The 15,899-nt window shown below is 50.4% G+C and overlaps 1 protein-coding gene across 1 annotated transcript in view; it reads left to right on the forward strand.

Annotated features, from left to right (window-relative positions):
• LOC124257486 overlaps positions 1 to 15,899 on the forward strand; it is a 64,717-nt gene that overhangs the window by 32,411 nt on the left and 16,407 nt on the right. Inside the window, exons 15-19 of the mRNA XM_046691552.1 lie at positions 306 to 492; positions 1,086 to 1,190; positions 1,361 to 1,577; positions 1,963 to 2,138; positions 2,573 to 2,790. Of these exons, the coding sequence (XP_046547508.1) occupies positions 306 to 492; positions 1,086 to 1,190; positions 1,361 to 1,577; positions 1,963 to 2,138; positions 2,573 to 2,790 (903 nt within the window). The remainder of the gene's footprint in view (positions 1 to 305; positions 493 to 1,085; positions 1,191 to 1,360; positions 1,578 to 1,962; positions 2,139 to 2,572; positions 2,791 to 15,899) is intronic.

The following is a 15,899-nucleotide window of genomic DNA, read 5'->3' on the forward strand; positions in this document are numbered from 1 at the left end:
ACTACATACTTGTTGCAGTGAAGTAGCTGTGTAAAATAAAAGTTACCACGGTGATGTATGTGTTGTTTTAGTGATGTTCTTCTTTAAAGACTTCTGTGTAACTAGGGGCGGCTGGGGGGATAGCCTAATGGTTAAAGCGTTGGCTCGTCACGCCAAAGACCCCGGGTTCGAATCCCCCCATGGGTACAATGTGTGAAGCCCATTTCTGGTATCCCCGCCGTGATATTGCTGGAATATTGCTAAAAGCGGCGTAAAACCAAACTCAGTCAGTCTGTGTAACTATGGACATTTACTTCTTGTTGTAGTGATGTTCCTGCGCTGGGTAGAGGCAAAGAAAAAGGTGGATCGGGAGAAGCAGGAGGCAGCAGAGATGCGTGGCATGTTGCAGAGATGCCAACTACGTCGTCGCTTCAACACGTGGAAGGGTGCCACTCGTCTGGCTCTCACCATCAAACCCATGGTGCAGAGTAGACACCACAAACTGGTGACACAGTAAGTATATTGCATTCAGGGCACTGCTCACATAGCTATACAACTCTCAAAACTCAAACATATACCAACATCCATCATAGCACTACCACTGCTTTGTGAAACAGACTCTAAACACAAGCCGCCATACCACAACACAGCAGTTGTCGGTGTTGGCGGAAGGTCATGTGAAGCACATGTTAGAGATGTTTCCCATATGACTACTGTCATAGTGAACTGCCTGTGGTTAGTCAGTCATGTATATATCTGATTGACGTTTATTGGTCTCTGTTTCCTCTTTGGTGTTGCTCTTGTATCCTAGTGGTTAATGTGAAGCCCAGTTCGGGTGTGCCCCGCCGTGATATTGCTGGAATATTGCTAAAAGCGGCATAAAACAATACTCACTCACCCACTCCTAGTCGTTAAAGCGTACACACATAAGGCTGAAGACCCGGGTTTGATTCCCCACAAGGTGTGAAGCCCATTTCTGGTGTCCCTCGCCGTGATATTGCTGGAATATTTCTGAAAGCGGCGTAAAACTAAACTCACTCACACTTTGCTAAACTCACTCACACTTTACTGTTGGAAGTTGACTGTCACCATCATTTGTCGTGCAGGTGCTTCCAGGGTTGGCAACAGCTGACAGCTCACAAGCGGCAGTGTTGTCACAGTCGGGATGAGTTCCTTAGGACCTGCTTGCAGAAGGCCCTCGACAGATGGAGGTAATTTGGATGTGGTCTAGGTTGACATTTCTGTAATGCTGTAACTGTCATGTTGAACATGATTGTTTGGACATGGTAATTGATAATCCTTACCATGAATGTTGTACCCTGTTGGAATGTATCAGTTTAAAGTGCATATGTCTAATATTCTAACTGTCCATGCCCGACAGGCGTCAGTACAAGGTACATGAGATCGAGCGGCAGATCAAGCACCGGATGAAGACTGGCATAGCCCTGGTGTGTCTGGAGGAGTGGAACTTTGTCATCCGACGTAAACATGCAGCTCAGCAGTTCCACAATGCATACCTCCAGCGAGACATGTTCACACACTGGAGAGACCGCACCAGTAGAAAACTGCAGCAGGAGGCCGAGGCTCGAGCAGAGAAAGTGAGTTGTCCCACCCTATCTACAGTGAACTCTGCATAGAAACATAAAGCCAATGATAAAATGAGACGAAGATGAACCTTTAGTGCAAAAACAAATTACGTGTACCAGTAGGATGTCTGTGGTGGCGGTGGTGGGGTAGCCTAGTGGTTAAAGAGTTGGCTCGTCATGCCGGAGACCCGGGTTCGAATCCCCACATGGGTACATTGTGTGAAGCCCATTTCTGGCGTCCCCTGCCGTGATGTTGCTGGAATATTGCTAAAAGCGGCGTAAAACCAAACTCAGTCAGTCAGTCGGTCAGTCAGTGGTGGTAGTGTTGCACCAAGGGAACAGACATGTTTGTAGTACGAATCTCCAGCATGTCTATACACCTTGTTTCCATTGCCAGGAGCGACGCGAGAACCTAAAGAGCTACTACTTCCATCTGTGGTGGTCAAACGTCCAGGAGCAGATGGTGGACACAGAGGACGCCATCATGATGCTGCATCAGCGCCAGGCCCACAACCGCATCCGCCGCAGCTTCCACTGGTGGAGGACGCACCTACAACATACGCGCAGTAGCAGGTAGGGCTCTGGCATCAATGTCCAATATCTTTTTAAGCCCAATTATGTTACAATATGATGCATGGACAATGGACATTATTAGCTAAAAGGGTTTGTGTGTCATGATGATCGAGATTAGGTAAGAATAGTGCATGTGAACATGCGATGCATAGCTTTTGCGATATTGTGAAGCACGTATTTTGCAGGTGCATTCCATTATGTTAGGCTATGATTGTATGTTGGGACCAAATTTTTAAATAACTGCCCTTGGATTCAATCTAGAGTGTGTTTGATGCTGTGTAATAGTGCGATGTGTGTTGCTCGGATAAGATGTGTGTGCATTTGGTGCTGTGTAATGGTGTGTGTGCGAGAGAAATAGAGAGAGGGGGAAGAGAGAGAGAAAGAGTCAGAAAGAGAGATGCCATGCAGTGTAATGGTGTGTATGTGTGTTGCAGGGCCTACTTTCAGATGCTGTGTGAGAGGACATTGAGAACGGTGCTGATGGAGTGGCATCTCACCACAGACAGCTCCCTCACCGATGCTGTGCATCAATTCCGTGAGGACATCGGTCTCCCTCCTCTAGATCCAGACCTATCAGAAGACCGGGAGACTGGACTTGGATATATGTCCGAGGGCTCCGTTGCCAGCAGTAGCGGTTTCCATAGCAACAAAGGTAAAGGCTGGCAGTATGTTCTGACAAATGCACCGCAAGAGCAGGATGGAGGTGTTTGCCTCCGGACTTCACAAAATGTGTTACCAGAAAGTGTTCATTGCCTTGATATTGTACTCTGTTGTCTTGAAGGAAATGTATCGGTAAGGAACATGCACAAAGCTTGTGTGATGCATTACCCACCAATCATGACAGATTTTTTAACTTCTGTTGAGTGGTCTATTAACCATTTGTGTAGCGTACTGTTCAGACTTTGAATTTAATAATTGTCTGTGATAGTCTAGATTTTTAAACTTGTCCTATCTCACTATTTGCACTTCTCTCTCTTGCTTCGACGCTGAGTGGAACGAATGAGAACTTTTCCTGTAGGGCTCTCTTGTCCATACCCCTGTGTTCCCCAGGCTGCTCTCCTTATAGGACAGGTCCCCAGTCGCAGGCTAAGTGTGCAGCACGTTCCCCTGTCTACCCACATGACTACCTCAGAGTGATCATTCTTCTTGTCGCACCACTGTGTGGACGTATTGTGAGAGTTCTCAGCTTTCCTTACAAGTTAACATGGGAAATATATCATGGGTAGTTGACCCTAAGTAGCATAATTTTGCGCACACTGTAACATTCTTTTTCAGAAGAAGTCCTCCTTGGGGTACATATAAGCATTAAAATGTCCATTTTAAAAGCCTACGACAGTTGTAACAATATTTCAATAAAATATTTTACCAAACAAAAAACTCGTTATGTGTGGTGAGACCACCCCTACAGGGCCCCGTAGAGGGCCCCCTACAGCCAAGAGCAGGTAACTCTGGCTGTGTACCTCGTACCTCACTTTTCATGCTGTCGTCGGCCGTGTAGGTCGTTTGCATGGTCCAAGATACGAATAAGGATGAGTGAGATAGAGTCAAATCCTGTATGTATGGTTCCTTTTTTTCGCTCGGGCGCTAGCTGGAATCTTTGTATGACTTTTTTCATTCATGATTTGTTGTAACTTTACCGGCGTGTTAAGCTGTCTCCAGCCACGTGGCAGGCAAGATGGCGGACGCGGGGGTCCCGGTTGCTTTCTTCTTCTCCTGGCTTTAGAAAAAGCCTTGTAGTCGGGTTGTGAAAGGGCTGATATTTCATTTTGTAGATTATACTTGCCTAAATTCCTTTTTTTTTCAAGGCTTTAGGTAAGTTTTGCTTGAGTGTTTTCGCGGAAATTGGCGTTCACGTGTCGCTCACACATGTTGCTCTTTGTCACCTATGTATTTAATTACGGCAGCTATTATGGCTTTACGCTAGTATTTAATAGCTTTGCTGTAACAGTTAAAATATCGCCGAGGCGTTGTTTTTGTTCTGTTTTGTTGTGTGCATATTATATTATGTATATCGTACAGTCCTTGCTATTATCATAGCGTGGTTCTGTTTTTTGCAGCCCAAGGGGTGTGTCACCTGTAGCGGCAGTTTGTCGCCTCAGGATCGCCACCTGGTTTGCTTACGTTGTTTAGCGGAGGAAGCCCATGACGAAACAAGGTTGTTCTATGTGTCAGGCTTTCTCCCCCCGTACCATCAAGTCCAGACGTGCTGATTACATGTTCTACACGTCCTTACTTCAGGCGGGGGGGGACATTTGGGGTCAGGAGCCGCCTAAAGACAAAGATAAAAAAACAAAGAAAAAGAAGGCTTCGGCTTCCTCTCTTTCGCGGGATGCTCCTAAACGGGCGAAGGGCACGGGGCCTCCGGCTCCTTCACCTGCCATCCCCTCAACATCACAGGCACCTTCCCCCCCTCCTGTCCCTGTTTCTAACCAGCTAACAATTGATTTACTTTCTGATATATTGCAGAAGCAGATGGATTCGGTCCACACTCTCGTGGCTGACGCGATGGCTGGCCTCCGTCAGGAGATTGGCGTCCGACCAGGTACGGGTGTGTGTGCCGGGTCTATGGCGGGCAGTGCTCCCAACCTCAGCTTAGGCTCTGGTGTGGGGGTTTCTGTCGGGGGTGCGTCGGCTCCGAGTTTCGTCTCGGTTGCTGGCCACCCCTCCGCTGTAGTAACTACTACCGGCCCGAGCCTTGGCTCGGGGCCTGGTCCAGTAGTTAGTAGTTTGGCAGTCCCTGTAGTTGCCGCTACTTCGCAATTGGTCCCACCGCTTGCGCCGGCTTGGCCGGGCCATTCGGTGTCTGGATCATTTTGTCTCCCATTGAGGAATCCCAGCACGGGCTCTTCCTCATCACGGCACCGCGACTCAGTCTCGAGTCTTGGGTCGGGTGTGCCGGGCAACCCGGCTCTGCTCGAGCCTTTGTCCCTCTCTGTAGACCCCTCGGATGATCCCTCAGAGCTCTCTCTGGACACAGAGACCTCACTCATTGAGGATCGATTCGAGGAGGCTATGGAGGAGGATGAGGGTCGGGAGGAGTTAGATGCACGCCTTTGGTTTCGCTTCGGTCGGCCCCTGAGGCAGGTACGGGAGCGTATTGCTTCTGTCCTGCCCCAGGTAGTGGTCAGTACTGGCGCACCCGACCCTCAGGAGTTTCGCCTCCCAGGGGAGGCTTTTGCTCCCACCAAGGTGGGGGACACAAGGCTGCGCGATATTACCCTCAGTCTTGTCTGAAGTAATCAACCCCCCTCCTCTGTGGTACCAGGTCCAGGTTCGATTTGCCAGAACTTGACCGCCGGTACCTCATGGGGAGGCTTGCCTCTACAATCCCCCAGTGGTTGACGATTGTGTTTTACGCATCCGTCCGCCCTAGGGGGTTCGTCTGGTAATTCTATGGCTTCAGCCAAGCAAGGTCGCCGGCTTCCGCCGTTCACGACTAACGCTACAGCTTAAATCCGCCCTATCGATCCTTTGAAGAGCAATACGCAATGCGGTTCAATGCCTCAAAGTGACGATCCATTCGCCTACATCTCGGTGTTGCAGAGGCAACTACTGGATGTGGGTGGGGTGGAGGAAGATTCGTCTCCCTCCACCTTGGCTAAGCAATTAACGGAGGTACAGTCACATCTGGCGCGCGATTCTATCAGGTCGTCGGCTTGCCAAATGATGTCGGCGGTGATGGGCCTCCGTCCGCCTGTGGCTTTCGTGGCGAGGTATTAGCCTGCCGCATAACAGGCTCTGCTGGCTGCCATTCGGGATGGGTTCTACCCTGTTCCCCGGGGCAGCTACAGTAGTCCGGGAGGCCGCGGAGGCTGTCTCAACCTTCAAGGACTCTAAGCCCTTGCTGGAACAGCCTCACACGTCTCGCTCGCGGCCCCCGGTTGTCTCCTCCGCATATCCTTCTGCCGCGGCGAAGGAATCTGTTAAATGGGCTCAGCCCTTGCAGTCGTGAGGAGGGTAAAGGGCAGAGGCAGGGGCAAGGGGCAAGGCCACGGCGCCCCACCAGCCTTTTCAGAGGAAGGGGAAGTCAGCCCCGGCTTCCCAGCTATAATTCCTCCGGAGCCCTTGTTGGTACCAGACCAAGCAGTCGGAGTACTGCCAAAGTCAGGTATTCAATGTCTCCTGCCACATATCCCTGTGGGTGGTCGACTTTCCCTCTTCCTGTCGATATGGGAAAAAGTCACGTCCAATCCCTGGGTCCTGTCCACACTCAGGGAAGGCCACATGCCACAGTGGAAGCGAGACCCACCCCCCTTCTCCGGGATCCGTTGCACTCCAGTGCCGGCTGCCCCTAGAAGGCGGAAGTGCTCATGCCCGAGGTCCAGTCGTTTGCTGGACAAGGCAGCCATAGAGGTGGTTCCTGTGGGACAAGAAATGTTGGGTTTTTACTCAACTTATTTCCTTGTCACCAAAAAGGACGGAGGGTTCAGACCTATTCTAAACCTCAAAGGTCTGAACGACATGTTAGAGGTACCGTCCTTCAAGATGGAAACACTGCGCTCGGGTGATTTCGTCTGTGGAGAAGGGAGATTGGCTCACGATCAATCGACCTCAAAGATGCGTGACTTCCATGTCCCTATGCACCCGAGTTCGGAAATACCTAAGGTTTTCCTTCGACGGGAGGTGCTATCAGTTTCGGGTACTCCCCTTCGGCATTTCCACAGCCAAGGGTGTTCACCAAACTCATGCTAATTCCAGCTCAGGTAGCCAGGTCACAGGGCAGGTGCTGTCACCCGCACCTAGACGATTGGCTCCTTAGATGCGCTTGCCACTCACTTGAGTCGAAGTTGCGACACTTGCTGTGATGAGTATTCTCACCAAGTTGGGCTGGATTATCAACCTCAAGAAATCAGAACTGGTTCCCACCCAGGATCTGGTGTTCTTGGGAGCTTAGATTCGAGACAGCTGCAGGGATAGTCTCCCTGTCACGGACCGCGCCACCAAAGTCCAGAGAGTTGTGTTACAATTTCTCGAGTTCCCCAGGGCCTCAGCTCGGACTTGGCTCCAGTTGTTAGGCAACATGGCGGCAACGGTGGACATCGTTTGGCGGAAGCGGTTGAGGATGCGACCCATTCAGCAGGCTCTAGCTCGAATGTGGGTCCACACCCAGGGTTACGAAGTTGATTCTCCACACTCCAGGGTGGCTAATTCCTCATTTACGGTGGTGGACACTGGCAGGGAATTTATCCAAGGGGCTCCTTTGGACATCCCATCGCCAGATCTCTCAATTCAGACGGACGCTTCCCTCACAGGGTGGGGGCGTGCTGGGCTCTGTCGGTCTCAGGCCTGTGGTCACAGAGCGGCGCAACTGCACATCAATGTGCTAGAATTGAGAGCAGTCAGGTTGGTGTTCAAACGACTTCGGGAGCAGGTTCAAGGCCGTGTGGTCCGCCTCGAGATGGACAACCAGGACGGCAATGACCTACATCCTGAAGCAGGGCTGCACGGTTTCCCGTCTCTTCTGCAGGAGGCATGGCAGTTTCTGCTCTGGTGCGACCAGTTCGACATCACGGGTAATGCCTGTTTATCTCCCAGGGCGGACAACGCTTGAGCAGATGCACTCTCTTCGTCAGTATCCTGGCCCCACACGAAGTGGATGCTCCATCGGGGATATTCGGGCTATCTCCCAGTTGTTCGGGTCGTTCCAGGTGGATCTGTTTGCATCTGGGGGGACGAACCAGATTCCGGTGTTTTGCTCTCGGATACCGGATCCGAGAGCCATCGCCCAAGACGCTTTCCAGCTCGATTGGACGGACAGGGTTCTGTGGGCGTTCCCGCCACTACCCCTGATTCCCAAAGTCCTCTTGCAGCTTGCCACCCAACCAGCTCGACTTCTTGTGCTCCTTGCACCCCTTTGGTCGGCTCAAAGCTGGTTTCCGGTACTTCTCAGGTTTCTGGCTCAGCCTCCTGTACTATTACCCTTTCGACCGGACTTACTATCCCAGAACGGAGCGCCGCACCCGAATCCCAGGATTCAGTGGGTGGCCTGGCCTCTGTCCGGAATCGCCTCCACGCGAGCGGAATTCCTGCACCAGTTGCAGACACAATTCTGGCTTCGCGGAGGGATTCGACAAACGTTCAGTATGAGGATAGATGGGCCTGTTATGCGCGCTGGTGTGTCGGCAGAGGGATTCTTGATCCCTTTTCTTCAACTGTAATTGAAGTACTGGAGTTCTTGCAGTCTCGGTTAGAAGCCGGTTTAGCCGCGTCTACTATCGGGGCTACTCCACGGCAATCTCTGCCTTCCATATCCCTGCCGGCGGTGCTCTCTTGGGGCAGCACCCTCTCGTGACAGCTTTTAGCAGGCGTGGACAGAATCCGTCCGACTGTCCGGCGGATTAGTCCCCCATGGGACTTGTCAATCGTTCTTGATTGGATGTCCGGTCCTCTCTTTCACGATCTGTCGTCTCTTTCACTCCAGCTGTTAAGTTGGAAGGCTGCCTTTCTTGTGGCGGTAACGTCTGGCAGGCGGGTAGGTGATATCCATGCGATGTCAGCGGATCCTGCTCTGACTGTCTTTCACAAAGACAGAGTCAGTATTCGGTTGCCAGACTCCTACCGTCCTAAGGTCGCAGGCGCCTTTCATATAACGGCGCCTATCGAACTGCCAGCTTTCATTCAGCCTCCATCGTCCGGTACCTCTCTTCGGCGTGCTCACGTCTTAGATGTCCGTAAGACTCTCAAGGCTTATATCAAACGAACGGCTGCTATCAGGAAAGATAAGCAGCTGTTCTGTTGTTATGGCGGTGGCAAGGCTGGTCTTCCGGCGAACAAGCAGACCATATCTAGGTGGCTTGTCTCTGCCATTTGTTCGAGTTACTCTTACAAAGGATTAACCATCCCTCAGGGTTTAAAGGCTCATTCGGTTAGGGCAGTGGCGACATCAAAAGCATACGCCGCGGCACTGCCCATTGAGGAGATCTGCTCAGCGGCTATCTGGAGCCGACCGAGTACGTTCATCCGCCACTATCAGCTGGACAAACACTCACGGGAGCGTGCTCGGTTTGGCCAGACAGTTCTCACCAGTGGGCAGTGTCGTGATTCTCTAGCCGAATGAGCCTTAGAAATCACGTTTGCTTTTCTCATGGTGTAGGTGTTAATAAATTCCTCATTTTTTATCGGTGGTGGTATCACATTGGTGGTGGTTTTTACCGTATGTAGCGATTATCACTCGCTACAGTCACTGTGTTCATCCCTGCACCACGCTTCGCTGGTTTGGGTTGCTGAGGGATATATATTGGACTCGCCCATACTTTCCCTCCCATTTTTGATGGTTGGGGGGGTGGGACTTGCGTCCGCCTTTATAAATTCCACCAATAGCCTATCGGCTAGGCTCCTTTTTCCCCGCCTTGCCACGCCCCCGCCTGATTGACATCAGCGGTCAGGTGACTAGGTGAGTGTACTTTCTCTCTCTGTCGCGGCTTCGGCTGTGCCTTCGACTGAACTAGGGGGTATGTTAGGCAGACAGAATACCACTCCCGACTCAACATCGTTGGGAGTCTGTCTTATGCTTATATGTACCCCAAGGAGGACTTCTTCTGAAAAAGAATTTTACAAACCTGGAGAGGTTATGAATTCTTTGAAGAAAAGTCCTCCTTGGGGTATCTGACACGCTCCACCTCCCCTCATTCTGTCTGACACGTTCAGCATGAAAAGTGAGGTACGAGGTACACAGCCAGAGTTACCTGCTCTTGGCTGTAGGGGGCCCTCTACGGGGCCCTGTAGGGGTGGTCTCACCACACATAACGAGTTTTTTGTTTGGTAAAATATTTTATTGAAATATTGTTACAACTGTCGTAGGCTTTTAAAATGGACATTTTAATGCTTATATGTACCCCAAGGAGGACTTTTCTTCAAAGAATTCATAACCTCTCCAGGTTTGTAAAAATATTTACTTCCTCGGATCCCAGACAGAGCAGACATAGATGTTACTTTTCAACAGTTGATCACCCGACAAATCCCCGCTTTCAACAACCAGTATTAATTGCTCGTTGTCCGGAGATTCCCATGTCGGAATGTGGCGCATCATCAGATGTCTAGCTGACTCACACAGCCTATCTACATCGTCAAATTGCAGAACCGATTCGCCATACCAATTGGATTCACCAGACTGAACCGTTTCGCCACAGGGCGTATGTGAATTACGACATCGACTCAATTCGCCATAATATTAAGACTGTTTCTTATCGCCGAAACGGTTCACATGATCGATTCGATTCACAGCACCAAAATGGCTAGCCTCGCCTTGCCGTAATGGCTCTCTTCACCGAAACGATTTACCTCGTTGAACCAATTCACCTTGGCCGAAAACATTTCACCGCGTTTCACCGGTTCATCTGATCGCTCTAGATCTCTCCATCAGCTGAGATCATTTAAACATTTTGGATTACCGAACCGATCCAGATCACAGTCACGACGCCGATCCAGATCACGGACTGATTCAGATGACATCAACGTTCCAGCTCACTACCCTGAACCAATTTGCCAGCCCGACTCGTACCGTTTCACCAGGCCAAACCGCTTCCTATCGCCGAACCAGTTCACCTGGCCGTTCAAGATCACTGAATTGTCAGCATTCATCGAACTGTCAGCATTCTTCAATAATCCGTTCCTCGGACCTTGCCAGCAATTGAGCTTATTCACAAATTGGGCGATTCACCACTCGTGTTATTTCCAACAACACGCATCTTACCAGCCTATCAGAGCCTATGCCAAATGTGTCTGGGATGCCTCCCAAGACACTTAGCCCACATCGAATCTCGTCTCTGTTTTCATGGTTCAGGCTATGCCAGTCGCCTATAAGATGCAGGAATTGTTTTGGTTGATTCGACACACATGATCGCATGGTTCGCCGACCACCTACAGCTACCTAGAGCAAGATACCAGTTGTTCTATTGATTACATTCAACATGAAGAATCGGGACTTGTCAACACTGGTTTTCCACCTCCTCAACGAGGTTTGTGAACTTGCATCTAGATAGGGCCAAATTTGTCGAACTCTGCTAGTTTTCAACATGATCCTAGTTTCTAGAGCATCTGTGAGGCGATGAATTCCTCATTACAAAGTGGTAAGCTCTAAGCATGACAATTTGATTTGTTATCCAATTTACCTTAAGGCTTGTGGGGCGTTTAATGTTTTTAGTCACATAACTTATCCTACCTTCTACCCCTTTTTTGGCTGGTTGAACAGAGATAGTAGCTATGTGCTTCACCATGCCGAATTGATTTACATGCGATGTCAGTAGTGCAGTCATCTAGACCCATCACGCTCGGCACTTGACGGTCTGACGATCCCAGTTCTCAAGAATCCTCCGTGACCGGGGCTTATCTCATTCCAGACTGAATGTACCATCCGATCTTCACCTTTGATGAATGATTCGGTTCAACGAATCTACCCTTCAGTGTAGATATCAGTTCTACAACCACCCAATAGGGCATTACTAGATAAGCTTGCTTGCCAGGAATACTTTTCCACGCTTCACTGAGTCTTGTTACTACAGACTACTCGTAACAGCGTGTTTGTGTATCGCTGGGTGCAATTATTGCAGATGGTTCGTCATATTCAGCTCCCTTTGTTTTACATGATAAGCAAGTTTCTGGACAGATAACAGATGGGTCAAGTTTTTGCGCATGGTGCCAGCAGTTATGTTTTGTCAAAATGCCAGCATAGCTCAGCCCGGAATTTATGGGTTGCGACTCGCCCGGTTAACTGAAGACCGTGTTGTCTGGTATTTTGTCACTCGTGTGTAACGTTTGCAAATGGCGGACTACTGTTTGTTTACCGGAATTTTGATGATTAGAGTGACTATGAAGTGCCCTTTCAGACTTGTCTTGGTCCCACGAATCGGATATCAAGTCCAGCCTTTAAATGCTAGTAACAATGAATGGTGCCATTCCCCGGTAAGAGTGATTGTGTCAGGATTTCGACAGCCATTCGAGAGAGACTTCTTATCGAGGGTGACAGACAGAAACACTCGTGAGCGGTCACTCGGTTTTCCACACTAGCTCAAGCACTGAGTTCAGAGGTCACTGCAGTTATGCATGCACTGTCACCAGGCAGCGATCTACTACCTTTATCACTCCACCTGGCGAACCATCATTTTGTTCGAGACGGGCAACCGAAGGTCGCCGATTGGTTTTCCAATTCATTTACCCTTTCGCCCTCTCCGGGACAGTGTCTGTGGGGGTTGTTTCGAAGCAGGGGCTGGCCCGATACTAGTCATTAGACTTTTATTAGGGGGGTACCTTGGAATCGTGGTATTGCGACTGATTACACTCGCTAAGCTGCGTCCTTTCACTTTCATGAAGGTAGTGACTGAACACCACATTGCTCGGAGCAATCATGTCAGTGTAGTGAGTCCTTCCCGATTTCCTTATGGATTTTGTAGCGTTCAAGCTAAGTACCTTAGCACAATGTTGTGACCTAACTGTGGTAAGTAGTGGAAGTCATGTGGTATTGTTTTGGTACTGAACGTTAAACTTGTGAGTTTTCAGATTCAGTTTCCTTTTCCCCAGTTCATGATGGGGTCTGGGGGGCTGTCTCGAAGCAGGTGCGGCCTGATTACTAGTCGTAATTACGGAGGTACTCTGATAAATCGTGGCAAAGCAAGGTGATGTGCCTAGTTGCATTTTCTTGCGTATGCGAGGGTTGCTGCTGAACACCACATTGCTCAGGAGCACCCACTCCATGGGAGCGATAGTGCCTTAGTAAGCAGTACATCAGTACATCACTAGTATAGGTACTATGGTAGTCGGATCCTCCGGCCGAACACCACATTGCTCAGGAGCACCCTCTCCTTGGGAGCGATGATGCCAAGTAAGCCAAGGGGTTGAGGAGAACCCATCACTAGTATAGATACTATGCTAGTCGGATCCTGGGGCGGAACACCACATTGCTCAGGAGCACCCTCTCCTTGGGAGCGATAGTGCCTTAGTAAGCAGTACATCAGTACATCACTAGTATAGGTACTATGGTAGTCGGATCCTCCGGCCGAACACCACATTGCTCAGGAGCACCCTCTCCTTGGGAGCGATGGTGCCAAGTAAGCCAAGGGGTTGAGGAGAACCCATCACTAGTATAGATACTATGCTAGTCGGATCCTGGGGCGGAACACCACATTGCTCAGGAGCACCCTCTCCTTGGGAGCGATGGTGCCAAGAAAACCAAGGGGTTGAGGAGAACCCATCACTAGTATAGATACTATGCTAGTCAGATCCTGGGAACCCATCACTAGGAACACCACATTGCTCAGGAGCACCCTCTCCTTGGGAGCGATGGTGCCAAGTAAGCCAAGGGGTTGAGGAGAACCCATCACTAGTATAGATACTATGCTAGTCGGATCCTGGGGCGGAACACCACATTGCTCAGGAGCACCCTCTCCTTGGGAGCGATAGTGCCTTAGTAAGCAGTACATCAGTACATCACTAGTATAGGTACTATGGTAGTCGGATCCTCCGGCCGAACACCACATTGCTCAGGAGCACCCTCTCCTTGGGAGCGATGGTGCCAAGTAAGCCAAGGGGTTGAGGAGAACCCATCACTAGTATAGATACTATGCTAGTCGGATCCTGGGGCGGAACACCACATTGCTCAGGAGCACCCTCTCCTTGGGAGCGATGGTGCCAAGAAAACCAAGGGGTTGAGGAGAACCCATCACTAGTATAGATACTATGCTAGTCAGATCCTGGGGCGGAACACCACATTGCTCAGGAGCACCCTCTCCTTGGGAGCGATGATGCCAAGTAAGCCAAGGGGTTGAGGAGAACCCATCACTAGTATAGATACTATGCTAGTCGGATCCTGCGGAACACCACATTGCTCAGGAGCACCCTCTCCTGGGAGAGATGGTGCCAAGTAAAGCCAAGGGGTTGAGGAGAACCCATCACTAGTATAGATACTATGCTAGTCGGATCCTGGGGCGGCACACATTGCTCAGGAGCACCCTCTCCTTGGGAGTGATGATGCCAAGTAAGCCAAGGGGTTCAGAAGAACCCTTCACTAGTATAGATACTATGCTAGTCGGATCCTGGGGCGGAACACCACATTGCTTTTTAACTTACCTTACCATAGGTCTTATGCATATTACCTCAAGCTCCGGTACAAAGAGATCAGACAGTCCCTTGTTGATTAAGCCATTCTGCCTATTTTTAACTTACCACCTCGTCTTATCGGCAAGTGTACAGGATCAGACAGTCGTTGAGTGGCTGTGATCTCCCCACCTCGCATAAGCGAGGTCCATCAAAATCACGTGATTTACTTCAAAATCAAGCGTCTTGCTGGTCAGGCGTTTTTGGTTAAGCTAAGTTTCAGACACTTACTAATAGATTTCAGATATTAAAGTTATTGGTATGTATGTTTTCTATCTTATGTCTCTTCTCTGTGGGTGAAGAACATAATTTACAAAGTAACTTCACTTACCTGGCTACCTCGTGTTTATGTTTTTTCGCCCGGCTTGGGGTGTGTCCCCCGTTCGAGTTTTTTTCCACGTGGCATGTTTGGGTGTTTTGATACCTCTAGGGTTCTTCCACCTTCTGTTTCATGCTTGTTTTTGTGTACCTTCTTTTTTCTTGCCTAATTTGTGTGTTTTTTCACGCTTTTTTCGGCTCAGTGTGGGGGCAGCCATCTTGGTTGTTTACGACTGTCCCACTTACTTGGGCGTGCCCATTCTTGTGGGAGGGGTGCTTCCATTTTTTCGTCTGCAGGGGTTGTTTCTAGGTTTTTTACGTTTCACATTTGTGTGTTACAGCTTTTGGTGTGCATGACCCGGCAGTTTTGTTGCATCTGCAAGGTGCAGAAGTCTGCCAAGGACCCACACCCCTGGTGCCCAGACTGTGCGACTGTTGCCTGTTCCATTGACTAGCGCTGTCACTTTTGTACTCCGCTGTCCGTCGCAGATTTCAAGGCCTACCTCAGCGCTAAGAAGAAACGCTTGTCACAACGGAGGAGGAAAATGTCTTCCCCTGTTTCTTCTGTGGACTCCGGTCTTCTCCCCTAAATGCGCCCGGTCGGACGCTCTTCTCCTGTGATAGATCAGCCGTCCACCCCTGCGCCTCGTTTGCTGGCGCCTGAAGCCAAAGCGCTTCGTCTGGCGCCTTTGTTGACCTATCCCACCCGGACGCTTTGTCGCATCCGGAGGTTCAGAAGTTGCCCGACGCTCCTTTTGCGGCAGCTGCGGGAATTAAGCTAGCACCGTTCCAGCGCCGTTGCCTAGCTTTGTCCCTGCGCGCCGGCGCCTGTGGCACTTGATTCTCCAGTTGCTGACTTGTTGCTTCAACCAGCGTCGATGCCCTCGCCGGCGCCCATGCGGACGCCGGCGCCTATGCCGACGCCGGCGCCCATGCCATGCTGACGCCTGTACCGCCTGCGCGCCAGCGCCAACTCCGGCGCCTTTGGCGAACTACCGTATCCCCAGGAAGGCTACAGTGTCTAGAGAGGAGAACCTACAAGCGTCAGTTAATGGAAGAAGCGTTCCCGGCGTCAGGGCGCCCGGCGTTCCCATCGTGCTTTCGGCGATCTCGTTCCAGGTCTCCTCGGCAGCATCATCGGTCTAGGAGTCCTCGTCTTAGTTCGGATACTTCTCTTCGCCGTCGTCGTCGGTCTGATTCAAGGTCTCGCTCTCCCGTGCGTTCCAAGGATAGGAGAGGCTCAAGGTCACCGATGCGTGGTAAAGGCGATACCGTCGGTCCGTTCAAGGTCACCTCCTGTTAAGCGCTTCGCCCGCGTCGTCCACGTTCCCGACAGTTACTTTGAGTGCTGCTTCT

Source organism: Haliotis rubra, unplaced genomic scaffold (assembly GCF_003918875.1).
Source record: "Haliotis rubra isolate DU_JTF1 unplaced genomic scaffold, ASM391887v1 Scf662, whole genome shotgun sequence".
In the NCBI taxonomy this organism is placed as follows: Eukaryota; Metazoa; Mollusca; class Gastropoda; order Lepetellida; family Haliotidae; genus Haliotis; species Haliotis rubra.